Here is a 23,322-nt window from a genome sequence, read left to right on the forward strand (position 1 = left end):
CTTCCTTCCTTCTTCTCTTCTTCTGCTTCCTCTCCTCTTCTTCCCTCCTCTATCCCTAGGGGGCGGGGAAGGAAGTTGATATCAATCTCTTTCAAAAATAAAAATAAAAAACTGGGAAACTGGGGCATGTCATGAAAACCTGATTCCTTAAAATTCTGTAACATCAAGTATTTTGTATTAATGATTTACTCAGTAGATGAAAGTAGATTAGAGCATTTAAACAAGCATCGGAAGATTGAGAGGGTTCCCCAGGCTTACTATTTGGTTTGAATTTTTCCTCTCAAAATGAAAGTTCTACTTCATCCTTAATTCCAAGTCAGTTAGACACCCACCCCATATAGACCGTTGGTAGGGGGGAAAAACGTAAAAGGCTATTATTACAGCTTAAAAGCATAGAGTTTTGGAATCAGCTAAAACTGGGTTTCAATCCAGGCCTATACATCTGTGATTCTGGGCAAGTTATTTAGCCTGGAGAACTGTTTCAAGACTTTCCTGGAAAATGGGGATAATGGTCCCATGTTGCAGAGCAACCTGGGACAGGTGCTGTGCAGATCCCAGCTCCTCCCTGGATCCCTGGAGCAGTGGAAGGTGCTGCACCACTCCACTACCTCTGCCTTGCCTGCCCCAGGCTGACTCACATCATTTGTAGTTCTAGGAACTTGACTTAGCACAGCCCTTTGATATGCTATCCCCCTTCCCTCCCCCTCCCCTCCTCCTCCCCCCTCTCTCTCCCCCCCTCCCTTCTCTGAAGAAAATTATTTTAAATTGCCAAGGTGGGGGAACTTCTCCAATATTTCTTTAATAGTGTGTGTGTGTGTGTGTGTGTGTGTGTGTGTGTGTGTGTGTGTGTGTGTTTTACTTTAAAAACATTTTGGTTGGTTTTTGTTTTTGATGCTGATACTGGAGCTTAAACTCAGGGCCTGGGTACTGTCCCTTGGCTTTTTCTCACAAGGCTGGTGTTCTACCACTTGAACTACAACTCTACTTCTGGCTTTTTAGTAGCCAATTGGAGATAAGAGTCTCATTGACTTTCCTGCCCAGGCTGTCTGTGAACTGCAGTCCCTGTCTATCTCATGAATAATTAAGGTTGTAGGCCTGAGTCACCAGCACCAAGCTCAAACCCCTCTCAGAACATGTCCTCTGACCTTTCTCTGAGGTCTTGCATGTTCTCTGATGTGGAAGTCACAAGGCAAAGAACCTTTTCTTGGAAAACAGTGTGAACATCATTGTGGAGAAGGGTCCTAAGACTAGTTTCGAGAGTACTGGTCAGACAAAGTGGATGTAGTTGTTATCTGTTCCTCAGAGTCCAGGCTGAGAGCTAGAAGCTAATGGGCCTCAGAGAAAAGGAAAGTTCTAAGAAATCCCAAGTGCCTCAAGCACAGAGCAGGAGCCTCCAGCGCTAGACTGTAGTACCCTTCTGTCAGCAATCATGAAAGACCTGCAGGACTGTCCCCACTCTGTGCAGACAACCAGTCTAAGCTTCCACTGGGAAGTTTAGATACTTCCTATGGTGACTGGAAACCTTCCTCTGAGTCTGGTTAAATTGATCGTTCTAAAGGAATGAGCACCTTGAGCATAGAAAGAAACCATTAGTATTGTCACAGGCACATGATTCTAGGTGCTTTCTCTACTGTCTGATCCTTGGAAAGTTTCCTTCAATGTTCTAAAAACTTGTTCATAACCTCCTGTCAGAAAAGGTGTTGATCCAACCTCCTCATTTAATGATGTTACATAAACACATCAGTGAAAAGCATAGGAACAAAGCCTTGATTTTCTTTCTGTGGCAGAGAGCACATGTGTTGGAATATACCTGGCCATGTGTTTTTGGTAAATCGTTTCTGGCTCATAACTTACAGGAGTCATAAAGGAGTAAATCCCGTGAAAGGTGAGAACTGAATATCTTAGGCAGGGGTGAGGCGGTGGCTTACAGCTGAGATGGGTCATTGGGGGCCACAGTTGCAGGGCAGGCTGAATCCTCAAGGGAAAATTGTTCTGGGTAGAGGTGAGGTGGAAACCCTAGATTCCAGCACCAGGCTCAGGGTGAAATGAAAGTAATGTTGAAATGGAGCCTGACACATTGAGAAGTTGAAAGGTCTTGTCTAACGTGTGACTTCTGTCTGTGTTTGTGCCTGGGGCATAAACAGACAAGTAGAAGAGGGCTGGTTGATTCCAGGATAGAATTCTCAGGGATGTTGGTGTTGAGCTTGGAGAAGGAAAATCAAAGCAGAAGAACGTTCCTCAATCACTGAGACTTTAGGATTTGTGAATTAGGAACATCTTCTAAAAGGGGAATTGTGTATATATTGCACAAGAGTGCTGTCTCAGAGCTGGGAGCTGGTGGCTCAAACCTGTAATCTTAGCTATTCAGAAGGCTGAGATCTGAGGCTGGTGTTCAAAGCCAACCCAGGCAGGAAAGTCTATGAGACTTTTATCTCCAGTTAACCACCAGAAAACCAGAAGTGGAGCTGTAGCTCAAAGTGGTAGAGTGCTAGCCTTGAGCAAAAAGAGATAGTGTCCAAGGCCCAAGTTCAAGCCAAGAGTGCTGTCCTGTTGTACTAGTGACATAGTGTGCCATGTGGCTGTGGACATGTGGCCTCTGAGAAGCCAATGGAGAAGGATTTTTCTGTCTGTTCCAGCACCTGTGTCCAGTACTCACTGCCCTATGCCAAAGGTCTCATCTACTCCCTATCTCAAGCTTCCTGTTGGAATTGCTGCTGGTTCCCTTGCAAGGCCCTAGCCTTCTTGCCATAATAAAGTCATCTTCTAACTCCAGATAAAGCTCCTGCTTGTACATGAGAAATAGCCCATGGGTGTTCGTTCAGTAGCAAGGCTAGGTCTCTGTACTGATGATGCCAGCAAGTGTGATTGGAAGCAAGGTGTGGGAGACATCCTGTTTTCTTACCATGGCCATTCTGTTCTTTGTCTCCATGATAGTGCTACAACACGCTGTGGTATCTCTGTGAGTGACTTTGGTGGCTTATGGTACATGAGCTTGGATCCCTCTGTGACCCAACATGCTACAAGGGACGATGACAACCCATAGCAGAAAGAGGCCAGCCGTGTCACTGTCCTGGCTCCTGTTGGCCACAGCAGGATGCCTTGCAGATTTGGGTGAGTGTCCCTTCCCCTTTCTCCAGGAAGACCCCATTAACGAAGCATCCTAGAACAACTCCTTAAAAGCACTTCATTTCCTCCAGCCTTCAGGAGCACACAAGAATACAAGCTGGGAAGTGATCAGGGAAACATTATATTGGTGACATGTGGTATTTTCTTCATTTCTAGGATAAGCCAGTGGTAGTGGAGGCATAACAACCATAACTGCCTTTTCTGTGCATTTATCCTATGAGACCATGGCAGGCCATTTGCACACATGGATTGCGAGCCTTCTCACCACCCTGTGTGTCAAGCATTATTTGCTTCATCTTCTAGATGAGAAGCAGACTCACAAAGACTGGGGGTCACATGACTGAGAAGTAGCGGCCCTGACATTCAGCCCCAGGTGTTTCTCACTCAGGGCCTGAGACCTTGCTATGGTAACACATTACCACTCCGTATCTATCTGGGGAATAGACTGAGGCGCCGTTGAGTTACTCAGAAGCCCCTGGAAGCTCTTGTCTGCAGGGCTGCTTAGGTACAGTTTCTGGGGGAGAGGGATGGGACATCCGCTCATTGCTGCATTGTTCTCTCTCCAGATGAGGTCCCTCGGGTCACTGTCCAGCCTGCATCCACTGTCCAGAAGCTTGGAGGAACTGTGATTCTAGGCTGTGTGGTGGAACCAGCGTGGGTGAATGTAACGTGGCGCTTGAACGGGAAGGAGCTGAATGGCTCGGATGATACGCTGGGTGTCCTGCTCAGCCGGGGAACCCTTGTCATCGCTGCCCTCAACAATCACACGGTGGGACGGTACCAGTGTGTGGCCCGGATGCCTGCAGGGGCTGTAGCCAGTGTGCCAGCCACAGTGACACTAGCCAGTGAGTCTGCATGGGGTGATCTTGCCCCCTGTCCCCCACTCTGTCCTTCCCCCCATCATTTATCCCCCCTGCCGTGAATCAATTTCAAATCAGAGGTAGGTAAATGCCTCATGATCTCCGGTGGTACAGCCACCATGGTATCCTTGGACAGTGTCACTCTGAGCAGGGATGTTGTCTGGAACCACCATCTATACAGGGTGACTGTCCCTGGTGCCCAGCCTGGGTCACACTGTGTGTTAGGTGGAGTGTGCCAGCTGCCCGCCCCCCTTCCCCCTGCCCCAACTTCCATTCTCATAATGGGTTATAACCAGGGGTGTGGAAAAGCCTGCCCACCCCAGTGGTGGCCTTAGTATATTCCAAATGCCTGGAGCACAATGAAAAGGAAACTGTGTGACCAAGATAAAGAAAAGAGAAACTAGGAAGAGATTAGGTGACAGTGGGAGCCATGACTTCATACTTCCTTTTCCTTTCTTTTTTCTTTTCTTTTCCCCCTCCCTGCCCCCCTCCCTTTCTTTTGGCTTGAGTTTTACCTTTCTTTTTTATACACAGCATAAGATAGTTTATTAAAATCCTCATAGACATTCTAACTGTAATGTAGAATCAGGGTTATTTCTGATCTGTATTTCCTCTGATTATTGCATTACCGAGGACACAGGCCTTCAAGCCAACATGTGGAAAGCAAAGGTTAAATGGCTCCTAAATTCCCTCCTGGCTGGGTAATTCTGGTGGAAACTGTTTTCATGTACTTCCTGCCAGATGGTCCTCATGACTACTCCTATTTCTTTTATGCTCGTGAAAGTGAGACATGGTTTTTACAAAATAATTAAAGTATATGTTCGGAGGAAAGTGAGGGCCAAATGACTCAACATAATCACAGCTGGAAAAGGAGCCTTGTCTGGGATCGGTATTTCTAGTTGCCAGTATATTGTACCCGACTCAGCCCCATTATGTTAGGCCAAGTGGAGGTGGGTAATGTGACACATTGCCTCTATAGAGGAATACCATTTGGTACACACTATCTCAGGAAACACGTTACCTGGTATTCTACATTGTACATGGAGGACCATGAGATGGGACTGGTGAAATACTCCACTAAGGCCTGCAGAACAGCCCTAACACCCATTCTTCTATGCTGAGTCTGTAGCTAGGAAGTAGAAAGAACTTCCTTCTATTTGGCCCCTTTCCTGATCTAGAGTGTAGGAAATAGGGAAAGTTGCTGAGACTTTAAAGTGTGTGTGAGGGCCACATTGAGACCCCCTCCAGCAGTGCTTGTACATGGGATTGGGGAGGTCATCTCCGCACATCAAGAAAGGCTGAGGAACTGGAGGTGTAACTCAAGTGGTAGAGCACCAGCCTGGAGCAGAAAAAGCCCAAGTGAGAGCATGACACTGAGTTCAAGCCCCAGAACCCTCACAGAGACTGAGATTTGAACTATACTTTGTACCATCATGTATTTCTTAACTTGATTGTTATATTTTTATTTATGATTGCATTATAGAATTTTCAGGATGTATAAAAAAATCTCTCCCATAAGCCTACCTTCTTTGCATAGCCACCATTATCATTTTGGTGTATATCCTTCTAGTCTGCTTTGGTTTTATTTGTTTTAGAAAAGGTTTCATTGTATCTCAGGCTGGCCTTTGGCTTATTATTCAATCCAGGCTGGCCTTGAACTTGCAAATCTCCTACCTCAGCCTCCTGAGTATTGGGATTGTGGGTGTATGACATCAGACCCTTTCTAGTTTCCGTTTCCTTTTTATTTCCAGTAGTAAGATTTGAATCCAGGGCCTTGGCTTGCTAGACAGATACTCTATAGCTGAGCTATGCTTGCAGCCCTTTTATACATTGGATATTTTTGAGATAAGATCTCACTTTTTGCCCAGGTCTTTACTTGGACCACAGTCTGCCTATATTTCCTGCTGTAACAAGGATGGCAGGCATATGCCACCCTACCCTTTGGGATGCAGTCTCGCACACTTTTCTGCTTGAGCTGGCCTAGAACTGTGATCCTCTTTATTTCAGCCTCCCAGGAGCTTGGATTATAGGTATGAGCCACAAGTGCCTGGCCTCTTTCAGTTTGTATCTCTACCCATAGTTTTATATTGTTGTAATGATGCTACATTTTCTACTGTTTTTCCCTCACTTTGGCATTGCTGGAAATCATTTTCCAGGGCCATATGAAAATTTTTCTCTTTTCTAATGAAAATAAATACACAGTAGAGTAAAAATAGTATACTAATCTTAAGTAAACAACGCAGTCCATTTTCTCATAGGTATACAACATCACTCCAGCACACATCCTTCATACCCTTCCTAACTAATGCCCCCTTCTAGCCCCAGCTGAGCATTACCATGATTGTTGATGGCCTAGAATTACGATCCCCCTAAATAGCTCTCCCACAGTGTAGTGAACTATTCCTATTCCTGGATAGTTAGTACAGTTATCGTTCTTTACTATTACAAATAAAATGTGCCTTTCCCTACCAATTGTGTATTTAGAGGTTGTATAAAAGAATAGCCCTTTTACAGATTTCATCTGCAAATGGTCAGCATGTATCTGTGGAGTCCCAAGAAATTCCATCCCTATTCATTTGTTCTAATGAGGAGCCACACTGAAAACTTCATTGTTTGTTGAAGGAAGAGTTGGAGAGGTGAGGATTTATCTTGGAGCTCTCGTTAAGCTTCAAGGTGTATCTGGATGAGGAGAGACAATTTATAGCCTTGATTAAAAAAAAATCCTGGCTGCTGCTTCCTCCGGTGCTCGAAGGGATATGTGGTTGGCAAGGAGGACAAAGGAAAGATTTGGTTGCAGCTCAGGAAGGCACAGCAAGAGAAGGGCAAGTGGAAGAGCAGAGTGAATCTAGTTGCATAGCCAAGAACTTACTGGCTTGTCCTTTGGACATGAACCAGAAGTGAAATGTTTGGGCCTGACTGGGAGGAAGAAAGACTTGAAATGGAGTGAGCAGGCTCAGGAGGGCTGTGTCCTGCAGAACAGTGAGTTGGTGGATTGGATCTGGAGGCAGCACTGGGGGTGGCGGGAAGTTGGGTGGGGGAGAAAGAAAAGGGGTGCTGTCTTTGGGTTAATGCCACTGGGAGATTTGGCCTGGATTCAGCAGTTAGATTAAGTTTCTGCGAACACATTCCTGAGCAGAATGGGGGCTGTGTTTTGCTGGTTGGCTGGGGTACAGGAGGCTGCTTGGTAGATGGGATTACTGGAGGCCTGGTCTACATTTAGAGGAAGGCTGGGTGTCCGTGTGCTGATGTTCACTCTTCGCCTTCGAGGCCTGCTGCTCTTCTGGCGTCTTCTGCGTGCCCCCTTTCCTATGTTTGTTCCTCTTCAAACAAAGCAGCTGCTGTTTGGTCTACCTGGCAGCTTAATGTCTCGTAGTCTGACTCCCAGAGATCACTCAGAGCTTTCGGCTCTGGGGCTGAGGACCTGGTTGGAAAGTTCAAGGGTGACAGGAGACCTTTAGAGAACTTTCTTGGCTCAATTCCTTCTTATGCCACTATTGGAGGCTGGGAGGTCTACTTAGATTTCCCTCTGATCTGGTGATATTACTTCTGGTATTTGGTAAAATGGAGCCAGAAGTGGAGGATGCCTGAGGGTCCATCTGTGTGTTCTTCCATCCTCTACCTAAACGCCCTTACTGTGCAGATGGGGACTTTGCATTGTCAGTGGACGTGTGCCATTTCCATCCTCATCAGAGATCTTTTCTTTTTTTTCTTTCCTATTTAACCTAAGCTTCATTTTGGGTAACTTTCTCACTGCTATGCTAATGCCTTACTTCAGATCACCTTGGCTAATTCTGTGTGTGTGTGTGTGTGTGTGTGTGTGCGCGCGCGCGCGCACATGCATGCATATATAACTGGGGCTGGAACTCAGAATCTGGGAGCTGTTCCTGAGCTTTTATGCTCAAGTTGGCATACTGCTACTTGAGCCATAGTTTCACTTCTGGCTTTTTGGTAGTTAATTGAAGATAATTGCCTCATGGACTTTGCTTCTGAGTCTGTCTTTGAGCTGTGATCCTCAGATCTCAGCTTCTGAGTAGCTAGGATGGACAGGCATGAGCCACCTGTTGCCCAGCTTACCTTGACTAATTCTTGCCTTTCGAAATGCTTTTGACCTTACTCTCTTTACTTCCACTCTCTTTTCTCTTCCTGGCTCAAATGTGTCTCAGTGCATCCCCAACTAGCAGACACCAAGGGATCAGCAGATCTTGACGAGATCCCGATTGTACCTGAATGGCTCTCGTCACAGCAGATCAAGTAGTTTAGACATGTGTCTCTTGGAGGTAGCTCAAAGAAATTAGATCTCCCTGAAGTGCAGCTCCCACAATTGTTAATGGTCCATTAAGACAAAGGTGTTCCTACACTGACAGTGCAATGTTTATTCTTCAGCCTCTCTTGATCATGAACTCCACATAGCCCTCTGGATGTAGGTTTTAGACTTGGATGGTGCTACACCATTGGAAGATAAAGATTCAGAGACCCACCTGGCGCTGGTGGCTCATGTCTGTAATCTATTGTAACCACTTAGGAGGCTGAGATCTGAGGATATCGGTTCAAAGCCAGCCCAGGCAGGAAAGTCAGTGAGACTCTTAAAGATACATAAGCTGCTTTGTTAAAATACAAAAAATAAAAATTAAATACCTAACCTAAAATTAAGATAAATCAGGGAAGGGGAGGGGTGGGACGAGTGGGTGTGAATGATGAAGGGGGGCGGCAGGGATCAAGGTGCACCACAGTCATGAGTTGCCTTTGTGAATGGTAACGCCTTTGTACAACTACTTAAAGATAATAAAAATATTCCAAAAAAGAGTGCTAGCCTTGAGGGGAAAACCAAAACAACATATTTGGGGATAATGCCAAGCCCCTGAGTTAAAGCCCCAGAATCAGCACCAAAAACAAAACAAAAAAGGCTCAGAGACCTTAATTATCCTGGTCCCTCCCAGAGGCCGCGGGCGCAGCTTCATGTAGTCCCGTTGTTTTGTACAGGGTCAGTAATTGCTTTGGATGCAGGCATCTAAGACCATTTTGACCATTTTATTAAGGCCTTCAATCTTGATTTTCTTGATTTTTCACTTTAAATTGTGACTTCTGTTTTATAGTACATGTTCTCATAAACCACTTCAAATCCTTTGTGGAACAGAGAGTTAGACAGATGACAGGAAAACTAGCAAGCAGAAACTCAGTCAATACAAAGAACTTGTCTCTCATTTCCAACAAACACTTGAATGTTCTTCTCAGAATGTATTCTCTCAACTCAACCCATACATTCGCCTCTTAATTCAGTTCCTTCCTCCGTACCTTACAACTTAGCAATGTATTCTGTCTCTAAAGACATCTAGTGAATAATATGTAATCAAAGTTCACAAATCCCACTTGGAAAATGGCAAACCTACTTTCCTGTACTGACTTTTCTATTTGGCTATAATGGAAATTGAACTGCTAAGAATTTCAAAATGTTGAGAATGTCCAATAGAGCAAAGTAAGACCTCATCATATGAACAGATTTTAATGGCAGCTTAGAAGCTAATGACCAGTCATCACAATTTCAGGAGATTAAGGGAGACTGAAGAGTAAAATCTTAATCTGTCTTTATCTTTGATTCTAAGTCCTCACATTACTATTCTCAGACTTTTATCAAGTAAATTCAGCTCTTCTCTTTGTAATTCTCAGACTAGCACCATTTCTAGGTTGCGTGAGTTTCTTGTGCATTGTGAGACATTTCCATGACAAAGACCACCAAAGTCATAATCCAGTCCCCAGTTACTTGTCTTTCTTGCTACCCCATCTTTTTCCCAACTATTCTTTATTCTCGATGTTTCTAATCTCTTTTCCTTTAGGGGATGTTACATGTTCTGATTAAGAAAGGAAACCTAAACCTGTTTCCTCCAATCCCAGCCCTTCTCCACACCCCTAGCCCAGTCTGCCTCCAGTCCTCTGAGTAAACAAGAAGGACAAGAAGGAACCATTGGCTCCAAACTGGAAAAACATTTGTACATTAGCTTGAGAGTCTCAAGGAATCCTGTGTAAGCCTTTCACTTTGGGATGGCTGTGGGGAGAAGACTTGAAGAGGAAAGAAAACACAGGTGGCTTCCTGAGCTACCCTGGGAGAGGAAGGGAGTCTGCAGCTGAACGCTGGGCCCGGTATGAGTCGGCCTTCCTGGGAGGAACAGAGACGATTCCATATTCAAGTCAAGAGTTTCAAAAGGAAAAAGTAGTCTGCCTTAGAAGTTAGCAGGCTTATATGGAAAATTATATGCATTTTACCTGGCCACTTGGGCAAGAACATTATTAAAAGAGGGCTTAGACCCCGCCAAAGGAGCCAAACAACTTGAATATCTTAGGAAATGAATATGAAATAGCTTCTACCTCTAGGTCAAAGACGTATCAGCTCTGTTTTCTACTGGATAAGGCAGAAAAAAATTGACATCTCATGAGAAATTCCCCTGATAATCCTGACTCAATAAATGTTCAAATGGCGTCAGCAACACTAATCCTAGCAGGTCTGGTATAAGCACAAAGACAGATTTGTGTTATAAAACTGCTAGGCCATCTTAGCAGCAAATGTCTGCCTCCAAACAGCCAGGTGTCCAAATGCTGAATTCAGTAGTAGTTACTGCATGCTAAACTGAGCTCCAGCCCTCTGTTGATCTTCTACCAAGGACACATTGAAGGACTCCTAACCTCATACTCCATCCACTCTTTACATACACAGCCACATGCTTACATAAGATTGGAGGTCCAATTTTTAAGCTAAGAGGAAAAGAAAAGCCACATAGTGTGTTGGTTCTCTGAGCCAAAACCCAAGACTAAAGATAAGAGGATTGATTTTTGGCTGGAAGTCACTGGAGTCCTTTATGGAACATGATGTCAGATGGTTCTTTGTAAAGGAAAGGAGAAAATCAAGACAGTTAATGAGTTTCTTGGATCTGCTCTTTTTTATGTGTGTGTAGAAAAGCCCAGAGCTTTCTAATTTGACATTGCTCTTAGATATTGAGCCACTTTTGGAATCTGATAATTATCCTAGTAACTTCATCTAAAAGAACACATCTAAAAGGGTGGTCACTTAATAGTGAGAAAAAATGTAAGCAAATGCAAAAAAAAAATTAACAACTCACTGAGGCAAACCAGCATTGTTTTTCCCTAGAGGGAAAATTGTGCGAAACTTAATTGGTTGTCTGTCTCTTCACATGAAGACACACTGCGGCTTCCGTGTGATGCTAGCTCCCTGTCTCACCCCTCAGACCTCATCTCACATCTTCCCCTTTGTTTTTAGTTTGTTTGTTTTTGTGCCCACACTGAGGTTTGAACTCAGGTCCTGAGTGCACTCCCTTAGCTTTTTCCACTCAAGGCTGGTACTTTACCACTTGAGTCACAACTCTACTCCACTTCTATTTTTTTTAATTTTTTAATTTTTTATTTTTTTGGGTCCGGTCGTGGGGCCTGAACTCTGGGCCTGGGCACTGTCCCTCAGCTCTTCAGCTCAAGGCTAGTGCTCTACCACTTGAGCCACAGCGCCACTTCTGGCTTTTTTCTTTTTGCTTATGTGATGCTGAGGAATCGAACCCAGGGCCTCATGCATGCAAGGCAAGCACCCTACCACTGAGCCACCTTCTCAGCCCCTCCACTTCTATTTTTTGTACCAGTCATGGGGTTTAAACTCAGGGCCTGGGCACTGTCTCTAAGCTGCTTCTGCTCAAGGCTAACACGCTACCACTTAAGCCACAGCCTCACTAAAGCTTTTTTGGTAGTTTAGTGGAGATAAGTCTTACAGACTTTTACTGCTTGGGCTGTCTCCTGAGTTGCTAGTATAACAGGCATGAGCTACTGGTGCCCTGCACCCCTCACTTTTGTTATAGGCATATTCCTTTCCATTCCCTTCCCCCGTTTTTTGAATTACTTTCTCTCTCTCAGTCTTCAAGATGACAGTATCTTCTCTGTAGAAATTTTTTTAAGTAAGTTTTTTTTCATTATGAAAATACTGCACAGAGGGGTTACAATTATATGAGCAAGGTAATGAGTACATTTCTTATCAAGCATTGTTGCCTCCTCCTTTGTTTTACCCCTACCCACCTCACCTCCCCAAATCTGGAGTAGGGTTTTCTCTTCTCCATTTCCTTAGCACCTTACATTTACATCTAGAACCTTCTATGACCATAGTTTCTTTGCATCAGGGTGGAAACTGTTGCCTGTCTGTGACTATGATGCTTTACATAGGCCTGCCTGGTAGGCTTTCTGTAAATATCTAAAAAGAGGAAGACTCCCAAATATGAGAGAGAGAGAGAGAGTTTGAAGTCTAGAATATGAGAAATGGCATGCAGATGGTGAACAAAGATGACATAATTGTCATCAAATTCTGATGTATTAAAGGTTTTCAGGAAGTAAATAAGAAAGGATGTAACAAGACTTTGGGGGCATGAACGCGCTGTAAAGGATATAGAAAACATCATGAGTATCAGAAGCATAAAAGGTATTTAAACAAAATTGGGATGTTTATAGTTACCTCTGTCACCTTGAAGGGACATGCTGTGACTAGGGCTGTATGTCCTAGAGCCATAGCCACTGGTCCTTCGTAGACCAGTGCTGGCGATGGCAAATGGACAGGATGAACTACTGCTGCAGCTGAAAACTCTCTTTCCCAGTGGATGGGAAGAAAATAGGATCTCAGGGGCTCTACTGGTTCCTGCCTTTCCTATCTGGCTCCAAGGGCCACACCAAGATTCCTACTCCCCACCCCAGAGTTCCATTGCCCCCATTTTTACTCTTCTTCCTGTGCAGGCTGCCAGCCCTACTGAAGGCTGTGCCAGGATCCAGCTTTAGCTCTGATGAGTCTGGACCACCAGGACTCACATTAATTTTCCCATTGCTAAGTTTATAGTTTATATTTGGATGATCAGAGAAATATGTATGATGTGGGTTGCTGGCAAGTAAATCTCTTTTTTCCTTCTCTTTTTCTTCTATATATGTATTTTTTCCAAACCATTTCATTCTTTCATCTAGTCCAAAAGAACCTCCCCATCTTTGTGAACCAGCTCTACCTCACAGCAGCACTGAAGACAGATGAGCCCTCATCTGGCTACCAGACTCAATGGAGACATGGCTCTGAGGATTAATCACATTTCTCATTCTCTTATGTCTTCTTTTTACACACACACACACACACACACACACACACACACACACACACACACACATATATAATATTTTTAATTGGTTCAAGCCAAGAAATTCCTGAAGCCTTAGGCTAGTTTATTGCAAATCTTTTAATGACACTACAGAATTGGTTCTTTTCATTCTCTCTCCTCCTCTCTCACTCCTCCCTTTATGCCTGCTCTCCTCCCTCCCACTCCCAGTTTTCTCCCTCTTGTCTCGACTTTGATTTTCTGCCCTCAACACCCCAGGGCCTTTCATCTTTTTTCCACACTTAACTTTCTCCCACTGTGCAAGGAAGGGTGCAAACCCCACCTCTAACTGAAAAGAGAAGAAAAAGACAAGATTTGACAGCTAATATGTTTGGCATCTGCAAAGACTTTTTTTTAATTCCCCATGGAAACTGTTTTTATTTAAATAAAAGAGAGCATGCCTTGCTTTCATCCGAAAGTGTGTTTGAGAAATTTCATGTCATGTTTCCATGGCTGTCAGGAAAGAGCTTTGTTTGGAGCCAAAATGATTTGTGCAATTGGAAAAAAAAAATCTTAAAGAGAGCAAACATATTTATCCACCATCCTGGCCTGCAAAGCAAGGAGTAGTTGCTTGCCTGCCAACTTCTTGATGTTCTCTGCAGCTCTTGGGGGCCTGGCTTGGGCTGGAATGCTGGAGGACCACATTGGAGGATCCCACACTTGTGAACACTCACATCCTGCCATGTGCTGCCCTTACCTGTCATGTCTATTGGATTAGCAGTTAGTTCCCTGTGGCTGGGGTTATGTTTATTCTTCTCTATCTCCTGCAGTGTCTATCTCAGTAGAATCTGAGCACCTGGCTGGCTGAATGAAGGCATCAGTGATGCCCGAAGGGATGCACTATACCAAATGCTAACTACAGAATGCACTAATTCGGCCCAGCCTTATGAACTCCACTTACATTTGGCTTTTATGGTCTATATATCAGAGATACCCACTGGTAAAAGAGTCACTTGCCCCTAGGTGTGGCTTCTGGGAAGCCTACGTGGGTCATGGTAACTTCGTCTACTGCTCGGCTCTAAGGTGCTTCTCTCCTCCATCCTTAGCAGGTGAATTTTTGTGGTTTCCTACTTTCAGAGCACTTCATTTCAAGAGCTAGCAGTGAGAGTGTGCCAAGCTATCATTTCTCAGGTGACTCGGGTGTTGAGAGCATTGTGTGACTTCTTGCCCATTTGTAAAGCAGTTCAGGGCACAGGAGAGTCCCCACATTGTCTGTGGCTGTGTAAACCAGGAGCTAGGAGCTCACCCAGGAAAAGCTCTGGAGCTTTCCTCCCCTGTACATAGTGGCCACTTTGCCAAAAGGCATGAGAGGCAGGAAGGGACCACATGGCTAGCATGCTGCTGAGTATTGCTCCATTCCAGCAGAATCTTACTGAGCATTGTAACATCAGTTATAGGCACAACAAGCTGCCACAGGTACAAGTTGAGGCTTGGAGGCCATGAGAATAGAGGGATAGAATTAGCAGTAGGCCCAGAAACTTTGCTGATGGCCCTGAGGCTGCTGAGCTGTCCTGGCAGCGTTGCCAAGTGAGCCCCATGCGGTACCCACAACCTAGTGGATCTCACCCAAGCCTCAGCAGATGAGTGCAGGCTTGTCCTCTGATCCTGAGAGCTCAGAAGGAAAGAGGGATAGGCCTATATGCGGACAATTCCTGTGTGTCCATAAAATTGTTTTGATGGCATCTAGCCCAAAGTGCCATCTTCCTTGACATCTTATCCAAACAGAAGAGAGCTTTGATTCACAGCCTAATGGAGGACCCAGGGAGAAGACTGAATGAGAATACCCTTGAAAGCAATTGTTAAGCTTATGGGTTTCACTGGGAACACTGAGGCAAGAGCCAACAAGGCTTGTAACTGGATATGTAAAGTCCATGACAATTGGCAAATAAATCTTCCATTAAGATTTGTTCATTTGTATTGAGATTGTATGCACATATACCAAATAATGCATTATGTTGTTTTATTGTTTTACTGTAGTCCCAGGGCTTGAACTCAGGGCCTGGAAACTGTCTCTGAGATTTTTTTTTTTTTTTTCCTCAAGACTAGCCTAGCACTCTACAATTTGAGCCACAGTTCCACTTCTCATTTTTTGGTGGCTAACTGGAGAAAACAGACTCATGGGTTTTTCTAACTAGATGGCTTGGGATTGTGGTCCCCAGATCTCAGACACCTGAGTAGCTAGGATTATGGGCGTGACTCAGTGATACTCAGCTGCAAGCCCTTTTTTACACTGTTTTTTGTTTTTGTTTTGTGGTTGAACTCTGGGCCTGGGCGCTGTCCCTCAGCATTTCAGCTCAAGGCTATCGCTCTACCACTTGCGCTACAGCACCATTTCCGGTTTTCTGAGTGGTTTTATTGGAGATAAGAGTCTCATGACCTTTTCTACCCAGGCTAGCTTTGAACCGCAATCCTCAGATCTCAGCCTCTTGAGTAGCTAGGATTATAGGCGTGAAACACCACACTGGTTATTTTTGACACATGGACATGTGTCTGGAGTGCCAGCCTTCTGCTTTTTGCTTCCAATTGTAGCTGGGATGACAGATATGTGCTGCCACACCCAGCTTCTTCCACTGAGATGGAGTCTTGAAGAATTTTTCTGTCTGGACTGGCCTAGAACTACAGTCCTCCCAACCTCAGCCTTCTCTGTAGACAGGCTGTCAGGCATGTACCACCATGCCTAGGGATGGATTGAGAAGCTGTTTCATGAACTTTTCTGCTGAGGCGGATATCACCCATGATTCCCCGCCACACACACACACATACACACACACACACACACACACACACACACACACACACACACACACACACACACACACAGCTTAATCTCAGCCTCCCAAGTAGCTAGTGTTACAGGCATAAGCCAGTACCTGGCCCCAAATAGTTTGATTTATTTTGATTTAATGCATAGTTCTTTGGATCTTAGGAATGTGTTAATATTAATACTGATTAATACTAAATATTAATACTAAATATTGGCTAATGTTATTAATATTCCTTATTAACATCTAATAACAGAAGGATAAAGACTAGAATACCATGAGTAACTTCAAAGGGACTCAATAAAATGTGTCCGTTTATTATTTTATGTATGGTAAATATATCTATCCCCAGGTACCTGTAAAAGTCTCTCATTTGCTTTCTTCTTTTCTCCACTGCCAAAAGAGTTTTGTGCCTAAAGTGCTCTTGAAATGTGAAGAAGAATCACAGAGCACATTGCATGATGCGTGATTGAACACGTCCCTGTCACTGCATGCACCCTATAGAAGTGAGACATCGTAGTATACACCTTTCCCCTAGAACTAGAGCTCAAAGAAGGAAAAGAACCAGGCAGGGTTCTATATGGAGCCTAAGATACCATAGGCTTTCTCAGACAGTGTGAAGTCCTGTGACAGGGCCAGAAAGGTCAGTAAACTCAGAGGTGGCCTCACAAAGCAGAGCTTCTGACTTTGCAAAGTGGAGAAACAAGAGCAGGCCTCCTAGCACATCAATGAAGTATCAGAAGGAATGCATGGAGAGGGAGGATGTAAGGGGAGGTATGAGGATTAAAGCTGCACAAACATTCCTCTAATGGATTTCTCAAAAGCACTAGCTAACAGGCAAGGACAGGTGTCCTGTCAAACCATTTCCTGTGAACCCTGACCCACCCCTTCTGTAGCACAGGCCTGCTAACTCCATTTGTAACTGAAGGACCTGCCCCTTATTTCCAGTGAGGCATGGCTGAGCAGCCCCTGGATTCTGCCAGGAAACCCACTTTGGAGAACTGGGGCATAGGAACAGGTTGCTCTCCTTTACCTCAGCCAACTGGTTCTCCTCCCTGCATCTGCCCGTCGGATGGCTGATTCGATTGTTAGTGATCATGAAATCTCCACTCCTCTCTGGCCTCCTTCCTGTCCAGACTCACTGGGAAAGGGAGCTCTCTGATTTTTAGATCATTCATCACTTCATTACTCTCCCTTTGATCCCAGGCAACCAGGGAGGCAGCAACTAAGGCTTAAGAGACACAGGGAGGGTCAGGGCCAAGGACCAAATGGTTGCTTACTGGTTTTGAAACTAGGAAGGCTCGCCTGCCAGTCGGCCCTTGCGGGGAGCTGGACACCCAGCTGGGCAGTCCTGGGTCCTCCCTGCATGAGCTGTTGTGCACATGTTGGCATTGGAACAGAGGAACCCTTGGGTTGTGTGGCTGATTGGTGCCCTGCTTTTCTTCTCTCCCCTAGTGCTCAGCCTTCTGTCTCCACCCCAGCAGTTGGCACCGGGAGCAGCAGGAGCCAAGAGGGGCTTAACAAGCCATGGTGCTGTCTAGCATTGGGTGGGTGAGATGGGTACTTGTAGTATGCATGGACTATGCTAAGATAGGCCCTCCATTACTGGGAGCAGAAGCAAGGGGCCTTTGAGATGGAGATTGGCCTGCTGTTGCCAGTTTTTCCGGGGCTCACATCTTTCTTGCAAAGTGATTGGCTAAGGTTTCAGTCTGTTCTTGCTTGAGGCAAATTTCCTTGGAATGAAGTAAAGAAAAAGAGTGGGTTAAAAAAAAGTCTTGGTGGAGTCACTTTGGATCTATTAGACCGTGGAATTGTGCTTTTCAGTGCCCGAGGAAGTTTCCAGGTGTCTCTCAGTGCACAGTTGCTCACAGCTCACTTTGTTGGGGGAGCTTCCTGACTTGGCAGACAGAGGATTCAGCCTTTTTCTTTCTTTTTAAAGTGAATAGCTTTAAAGTAAAAAGTTACCCACATTTAGTCAGAACACACTGAGCTAAGGCAGTTCCTTTACAAGTCTTCCTTCTCACTGAGGAAAAACAAAGCTCTTTAATTATCTTGGCTAGGCTAAGAAGCTCAGCTAGGACTGGGCTACATAATCAGCAGGCCTAGTAGAAAGTGAAAATGTAGAATCCTTGGTTCAAATGCTCTTAAAGAAGTTTGAGATGGTTCCTATGGCTCACACCGGCAATCCTAGCTACTAGGAAGCAAAAATCTGAGGACTGAGGTTCAAAGCCAGCCAGGACAGGAAAGTCTGTAACTCTTAGGTCCACTTAACCACCAAAAAGCCAGAAGTAGAGCTGTGGCTCCAGTGGTAGAGCACTAGTCTTGAGCAGAACAGCTCAGGGACAGTGTCCAAGCCCTGAGCTTAAGCTCAGATAATGGTGCACATGCACACAAACAGATTTTTTTTAAGTGAAAATATTTGCATTTATTATTATAAAAATATTACTCACATCTCTACATATGAGAATTAACTTTAAGTGGTAAATAGCATTTCTATGCCAAAAGATAATTTAAAACTAGCTCTATTGTTTCCAGACTAGTTTTTTCTTAATGATCTTACATGACAACATAGAGTAGCAATAGCAGCTACAGAATTTTAAGATGATGACAAGCCTCTGGGTTGTCCATGAAGTTGGCCTTGCACGCAGCCTTCCACCACTATTCATTCTGAGAAGATTGGAGAGTATGTGTTATATTCAGAAAACTGTGACGGGGCTTAGGGTTGATGTGTAGAGTACAAACTTAATAGGCTTCTCACAAGGAATCTATAGTCAGATGTCTCATGAGAAAACTTAAATAATGGTGAAATACATGTTTCATAGTCCAAGAGTCCACTCAAAAGAAAGGACTTCCTGAGAATTCTCTTTCCCTGACACTCAGGCTCCTTCAAGCCTGGAATGTAAAATGGGGTGATAGAAGTAAATTGGCCAATCTGTTCTTGTTTTTTGTTACATGTTTTTCTTGCTACACAACCTCTATACCTACTTCCTCTCTTTTCTGTAGCCCTCCATGTTCAAAATAACTTTACTTGAAAAAAGTGTTCACACAACATTTATCAAGCTAGGCTCTTGTCCTGGAGTTCATAATGTGAAACAAACTCAACCAGTGAATTAAGCTACCTAAATGAGCATCTCTTACCTGACTTGCGGGGCTCAGCTTTTGGGGTATCTGTCCACTCTATATTTAAAGTTGACATGGGCCAGGACTGAGTTAGGTTCAAAGGAGTCACAGGAGAACAAAGCTTGGTCTCTGGCCCTAAGCTGTTCATGTCTCACACACTGTAGTCAGAGGGACTGTTTTCATGAAAGCAGTAGGGTCATCCTCCCTGGCTTGGCCTGACTGTGTGCTTCTGGAAAATTCTATCAAGCAGGAAACCTGATATGGCTTAGTACCTTGATTAGTTCTATGGTAACAATTAGTGGTTTTGTTTTGTTGTTGGTCATAGGGCTTGAGCCCAGGGCCAGGGCTCTGTCCCTGAGCTCTTTTTGCTCAAGGCTGGTACTCTACCATTGAGCCACAGCACTACTTCCGGTTTCCTGGTGGTTAATTGGAAATAAGAGTTCTTTCTTGCCCAAGTAGGCTTTGAACCACAATCCTCAGACCTCAGCCTCTTGAGTAGCTAGAATTACAGGTGTGAGCCACCAGCAACTGTCTAGTTTGTTTTGTGTTTGACAATTACTTCTGGTCTTTGTGGAAAAAAAAAAAAACCTGCCTGCTCTTGTTGCCTTATGAGTCTCTTAGCACAGGCACACGTGCAGGAGGAGGCTTGTGACAGTGTAAGAAGCCTGACACTCTCAGTCCTGGGAGCTGAGCAGAATTTGGAGTGGTCAGCATACTGAGAAGATACCTTTCTAAAGCACTGTGATGAAGAAAGCATCTGGATAAAACATTTTTAGCCCTCTTACGTTACATTCCATTAGTTTGATTTCCTCTCTTAAGATAAATGCAGCCACAAGCCTGAAAAGCAAGTTTCCAATTTGGAATGTGGTTTTGTTGTACAAATGGCTATGCTTTTCAGCAACATCAGTGACTTGGCTCACACAAAGAGATTTGTTTTTGTGGACTCTTGGATTGTTTGGGAAATATCCTGCTCTGATTCCAGATGGATCTCCATCCTCTCTTAGTTTAGAGCTCAGTCTTCTCCATAAGGCCACCAGGGACCGCAGCCTGTGGCAGAGCTTCCCACATTTCTCTGCCTTTGACACCCTGCTTCCCAGTGCCCCAGGGGATCCTGGGACCTTCTAGGGTCAGAAGGTATCTCTATTTTAATCCCTAGTGTCATAAAAAAGAAAAAGGCGGGGCTGGGCAGGTGGCTCAGTGGTAGAGCGCTTGCCTTGCATGCATGAGGCCCTGGGTTCAATTCCTCAGCACCACATAAGCAGGAAAAAAAGCTGGAAGTGGTGCTGTGGTTCAAGTGGTAGAGCGCTAGCCTTGAGCTGAAGAGCCGAGGGACAGCGCCCAGGCCCAGAGTTCAGGCCCCATGACTGGGACCCCCCCCCCAAAAAAAGAAAAAGGCGATTGGGGCTAGGCATGGTAGTACATGCTTATAATCCCAGCTATTCAAAAGGCAGAGGCAGAAAAATTGTAAGTTTAATGACAGCCTGGGAAAAGTAAATGAGACATTATCTCAAAAAATAAAAAGGAAGTTAGGTGCTGGTGGTTCATGTTTATAATTTTAGCTGCTCAGGAGGTTGAGCTCTGGAGGACCTCAGTTTAAGGTCAGCCCAGGCAGAAAAGTTCACTAGACTCTATCTCCAATGCAATGATCAAAAAGCAGAGCTGAAGGCATGGTTCAAATGGTAGCACCAGCCTAGGAAGCACAAGGCCCTGAGTACAAACCCCAGAATCAGAGGGGTGGGAGGGGAAAGCAAAAAGTCTAGGCTTGATGACATACATATGTAATCCCAGCTACTTGAGAGGGAGAAGTAGGAGGATCACAGTCTATAGCTGCATAGGCAAAAGCATAAAACCCAATCTAAAAAAAAAAAAAAAACGATCTGGAGGTGTGGCATAGAACACTGGCCTAGTACATGTGAGGCTCTGGAATTAATCCCCATTACTGCAAAAAGAAAGGAAGGGAGGAAGGAAAGGAAGGAATGAACAAAGGAAGGAAGGCAAAACGCAGACTCTATGTGTCAGCACTGCCTATCTCCTGGCAGAATTCCCTACACTTTTCCCAGCTTATATTGGACTATATGTGCATCTTATGTTGAGTCCCTAGATTTCCTATCCTTATAACTCCTACAGACAGCAAGACACCAAGGAAAGATTGAGCACCTTCTATTGACCCCCTGAGTGATTTCTGAAGCTGTTAACTGTAACTTACCCCATCGGCCCATCCTGAGATGCCCCACTGTAGAAGCCCAAAGAGCACATTCCTTTCTCTCCACAGATCTCCAGGACTTCAAGTTAGATGTGCAGCATGTCATTGAAGTGGACGAAGGAAATACAGCCGTCATTGCTTGCCACCTGCCTGAGAGCCACCCAAAAGCCCAGGTCCGATACAGCGTCAAACAAGAGTGGCTGGAAGCCTCCAGAGGTGAGCAAGTGGGCAGAAGCCCAGAGAATAAGCCAGTAAACAGCTGGCTTCCTTGTCTACTGTCAAACTGTGTCAGTATCTACTGCCTCCACCTCCCCTGGACCACACTGACAGTCCTGTTCTCAAGCTGGCCAGCTGTCTGCTATCTTCCTATTTAGCCTTATAGGATGCTAAGGCAAGATTGGCATCCCTTACAGAGAGCTTCTGTCCTGTCATGGAAAATATCTTCATCCTTTGAGGCACAGGGAGATGTTTGGGATCAGCTGTCTAGGTGTGACAACTGCACCAGGAGAGCCACACTGTGCCATTGAGAAGGGGGATGTCCTTCAAGACAAAGTCACCCTTTTCCCACAAAGGACACAACTTGTCCTAACCTGACAACTCAAAATGTATACTGTGAAAGTACACCATAGCTCTTCTCTTTATAAATGGAAAACTCCACTCCTAACACTCAGAAGTAACTGAGAGGAGACAGCACGAATCCCCATGTCCCAGTGGAGGCTTGGCAGCGGCCCTCCAGGAAGCTCATCCATCTGGCACTTGTCTAAGCAACTCACACCTGCTGCCCAGCAGCAGGCAGGCACCAGGCTTGGTGACAACACCACTCCCAGGAGTGACCACCCAGACAAAGCTCAGAGCTGACTGCCAGTGCTTTTCCTGCCAGGAAGCTGGCCACCCTAGTTGCTGGTCTGTGTAGAGCTGTGACTCCACCTCCTGTCTAGAGAACCTGAACCTTTGCCCAAACTCCTCATGCTCCTCCCCTCCCCCCAATCCTACCCTATTTCAGGGCCAAGAACAGACAAACCTTAGTAGGTCAGAGATGTGCAGAACAGACTTCTGGTGGCCATCATGCTGAGTGCAGGAACTAGGGGTCAGAATATTTCTCACCGGCAGCAGACAGTCAATAGTGAGGGGACACCAAGCTATGACCATGACAGGGACATGTGTCAGAAAAGGCCACCTCTCTCCCATGTGTGCAGCCCAGGCCCTTCTGCCCTTACAGAGGCTCCGAAGCAGCACGCCTTAGACCTTTTTTAGGAAATGAGATCTGAGAGGTTAATTAACTTGCCTCAGATCATACAGTTCATATCTAGCAGACCCAGAACTCAAGGCCAGGTCTGGCTGATCCCAAACCCTGAATTCTTGCTAGCCTCCCTAGCAACCTGAAAAGACAAACTGCATACAAAAGCATGGACTGGGAAGCAGCTGATCAGCCATGCCATGAGACAGTAGATTATTTCCTAACCATGGCCGTTCTACCCCATTCAGTGTAAGGCTTGATGGGGAACATTTTAAGCTTGGATTGGTTCCCTTATAACCCTGGCTCTGTGGAAGCTGTGGGCCCAAATGCATCCTATTTTCCTCCTTCCTTACCCTCTCCACAGACAACTACCTGATCATGCCATCAGGGAACCTCCAGATTGTCAACGCCAGCCAGGAGGACGAAGGCATGTACAAGTGTGCGGCCTACAACCCAGTGACCCAGGAAGTGAAGACCTCCGGTTCTAGTGACAGACTGCGTGTGCGCCGTAAGGGCCAGATTCAGACGCCGGGTGGCCTATTGCAGAGGGAGGGTTGGCAGAGCTGGGAAAGGTGGAGCAACATGGGCAAAGTCTTCTTCCGCTTGCTTGGTGACTGGCTTCCTTCCTCTTGGGCTCTGTGTCTGCAGCCAGCTGACACGCAATGTGCTCACAAGCGCCCACCTGCTCCCACATTGAGGTGAAAACCTTAATGGTTAAAATGCTCTTCTGAGCACTTTTTGAGGGACCCCAAATACCCAATGGAGTAGACATCGTAGGCAGAGCTAGCTGAGGACACCAGAGATGGATTTTCCCTAAAACAAATGAAGCTAGACCCCTCTC

At 45.2% G+C, this 23,322-nt stretch overlaps 1 protein-coding gene across 2 annotated transcripts in view; it reads left to right on the forward strand.

Annotated features, from left to right (window-relative positions):
- Positions 1-3,014: 3,014 nt before the first annotated feature.
- The window catches only part of Boc (BOC cell adhesion associated, oncogene regulated), a 39,263-nt gene continuing 18,955 nt past the window's right edge, over positions 3,015-23,322 (forward strand). For both annotated transcript variants that reach the window (XM_013028523.1, XM_013028524.1), the window contains exons 1-4: positions 3,015-3,111; positions 3,693-3,971; positions 21,314-21,460; positions 22,846-22,989. In XM_013028523.1, the coding sequence (XP_012883977.1) occupies positions 3,015-3,111; positions 3,693-3,971; positions 21,314-21,460; positions 22,846-22,989 (667 nt within the window). The remainder of the gene's footprint in view (positions 3,112-3,692; positions 3,972-21,313; positions 21,461-22,845; positions 22,990-23,322) is intronic.

Source organism: Dipodomys ordii, unplaced genomic scaffold (genome assembly GCF_000151885.1).
Source record: "Dipodomys ordii isolate 6190 unplaced genomic scaffold, Dord_2.0 Scaffold111, whole genome shotgun sequence".
NCBI lineage: Eukaryota > Metazoa > Chordata > Mammalia > Rodentia > Heteromyidae > Dipodomys > Dipodomys ordii.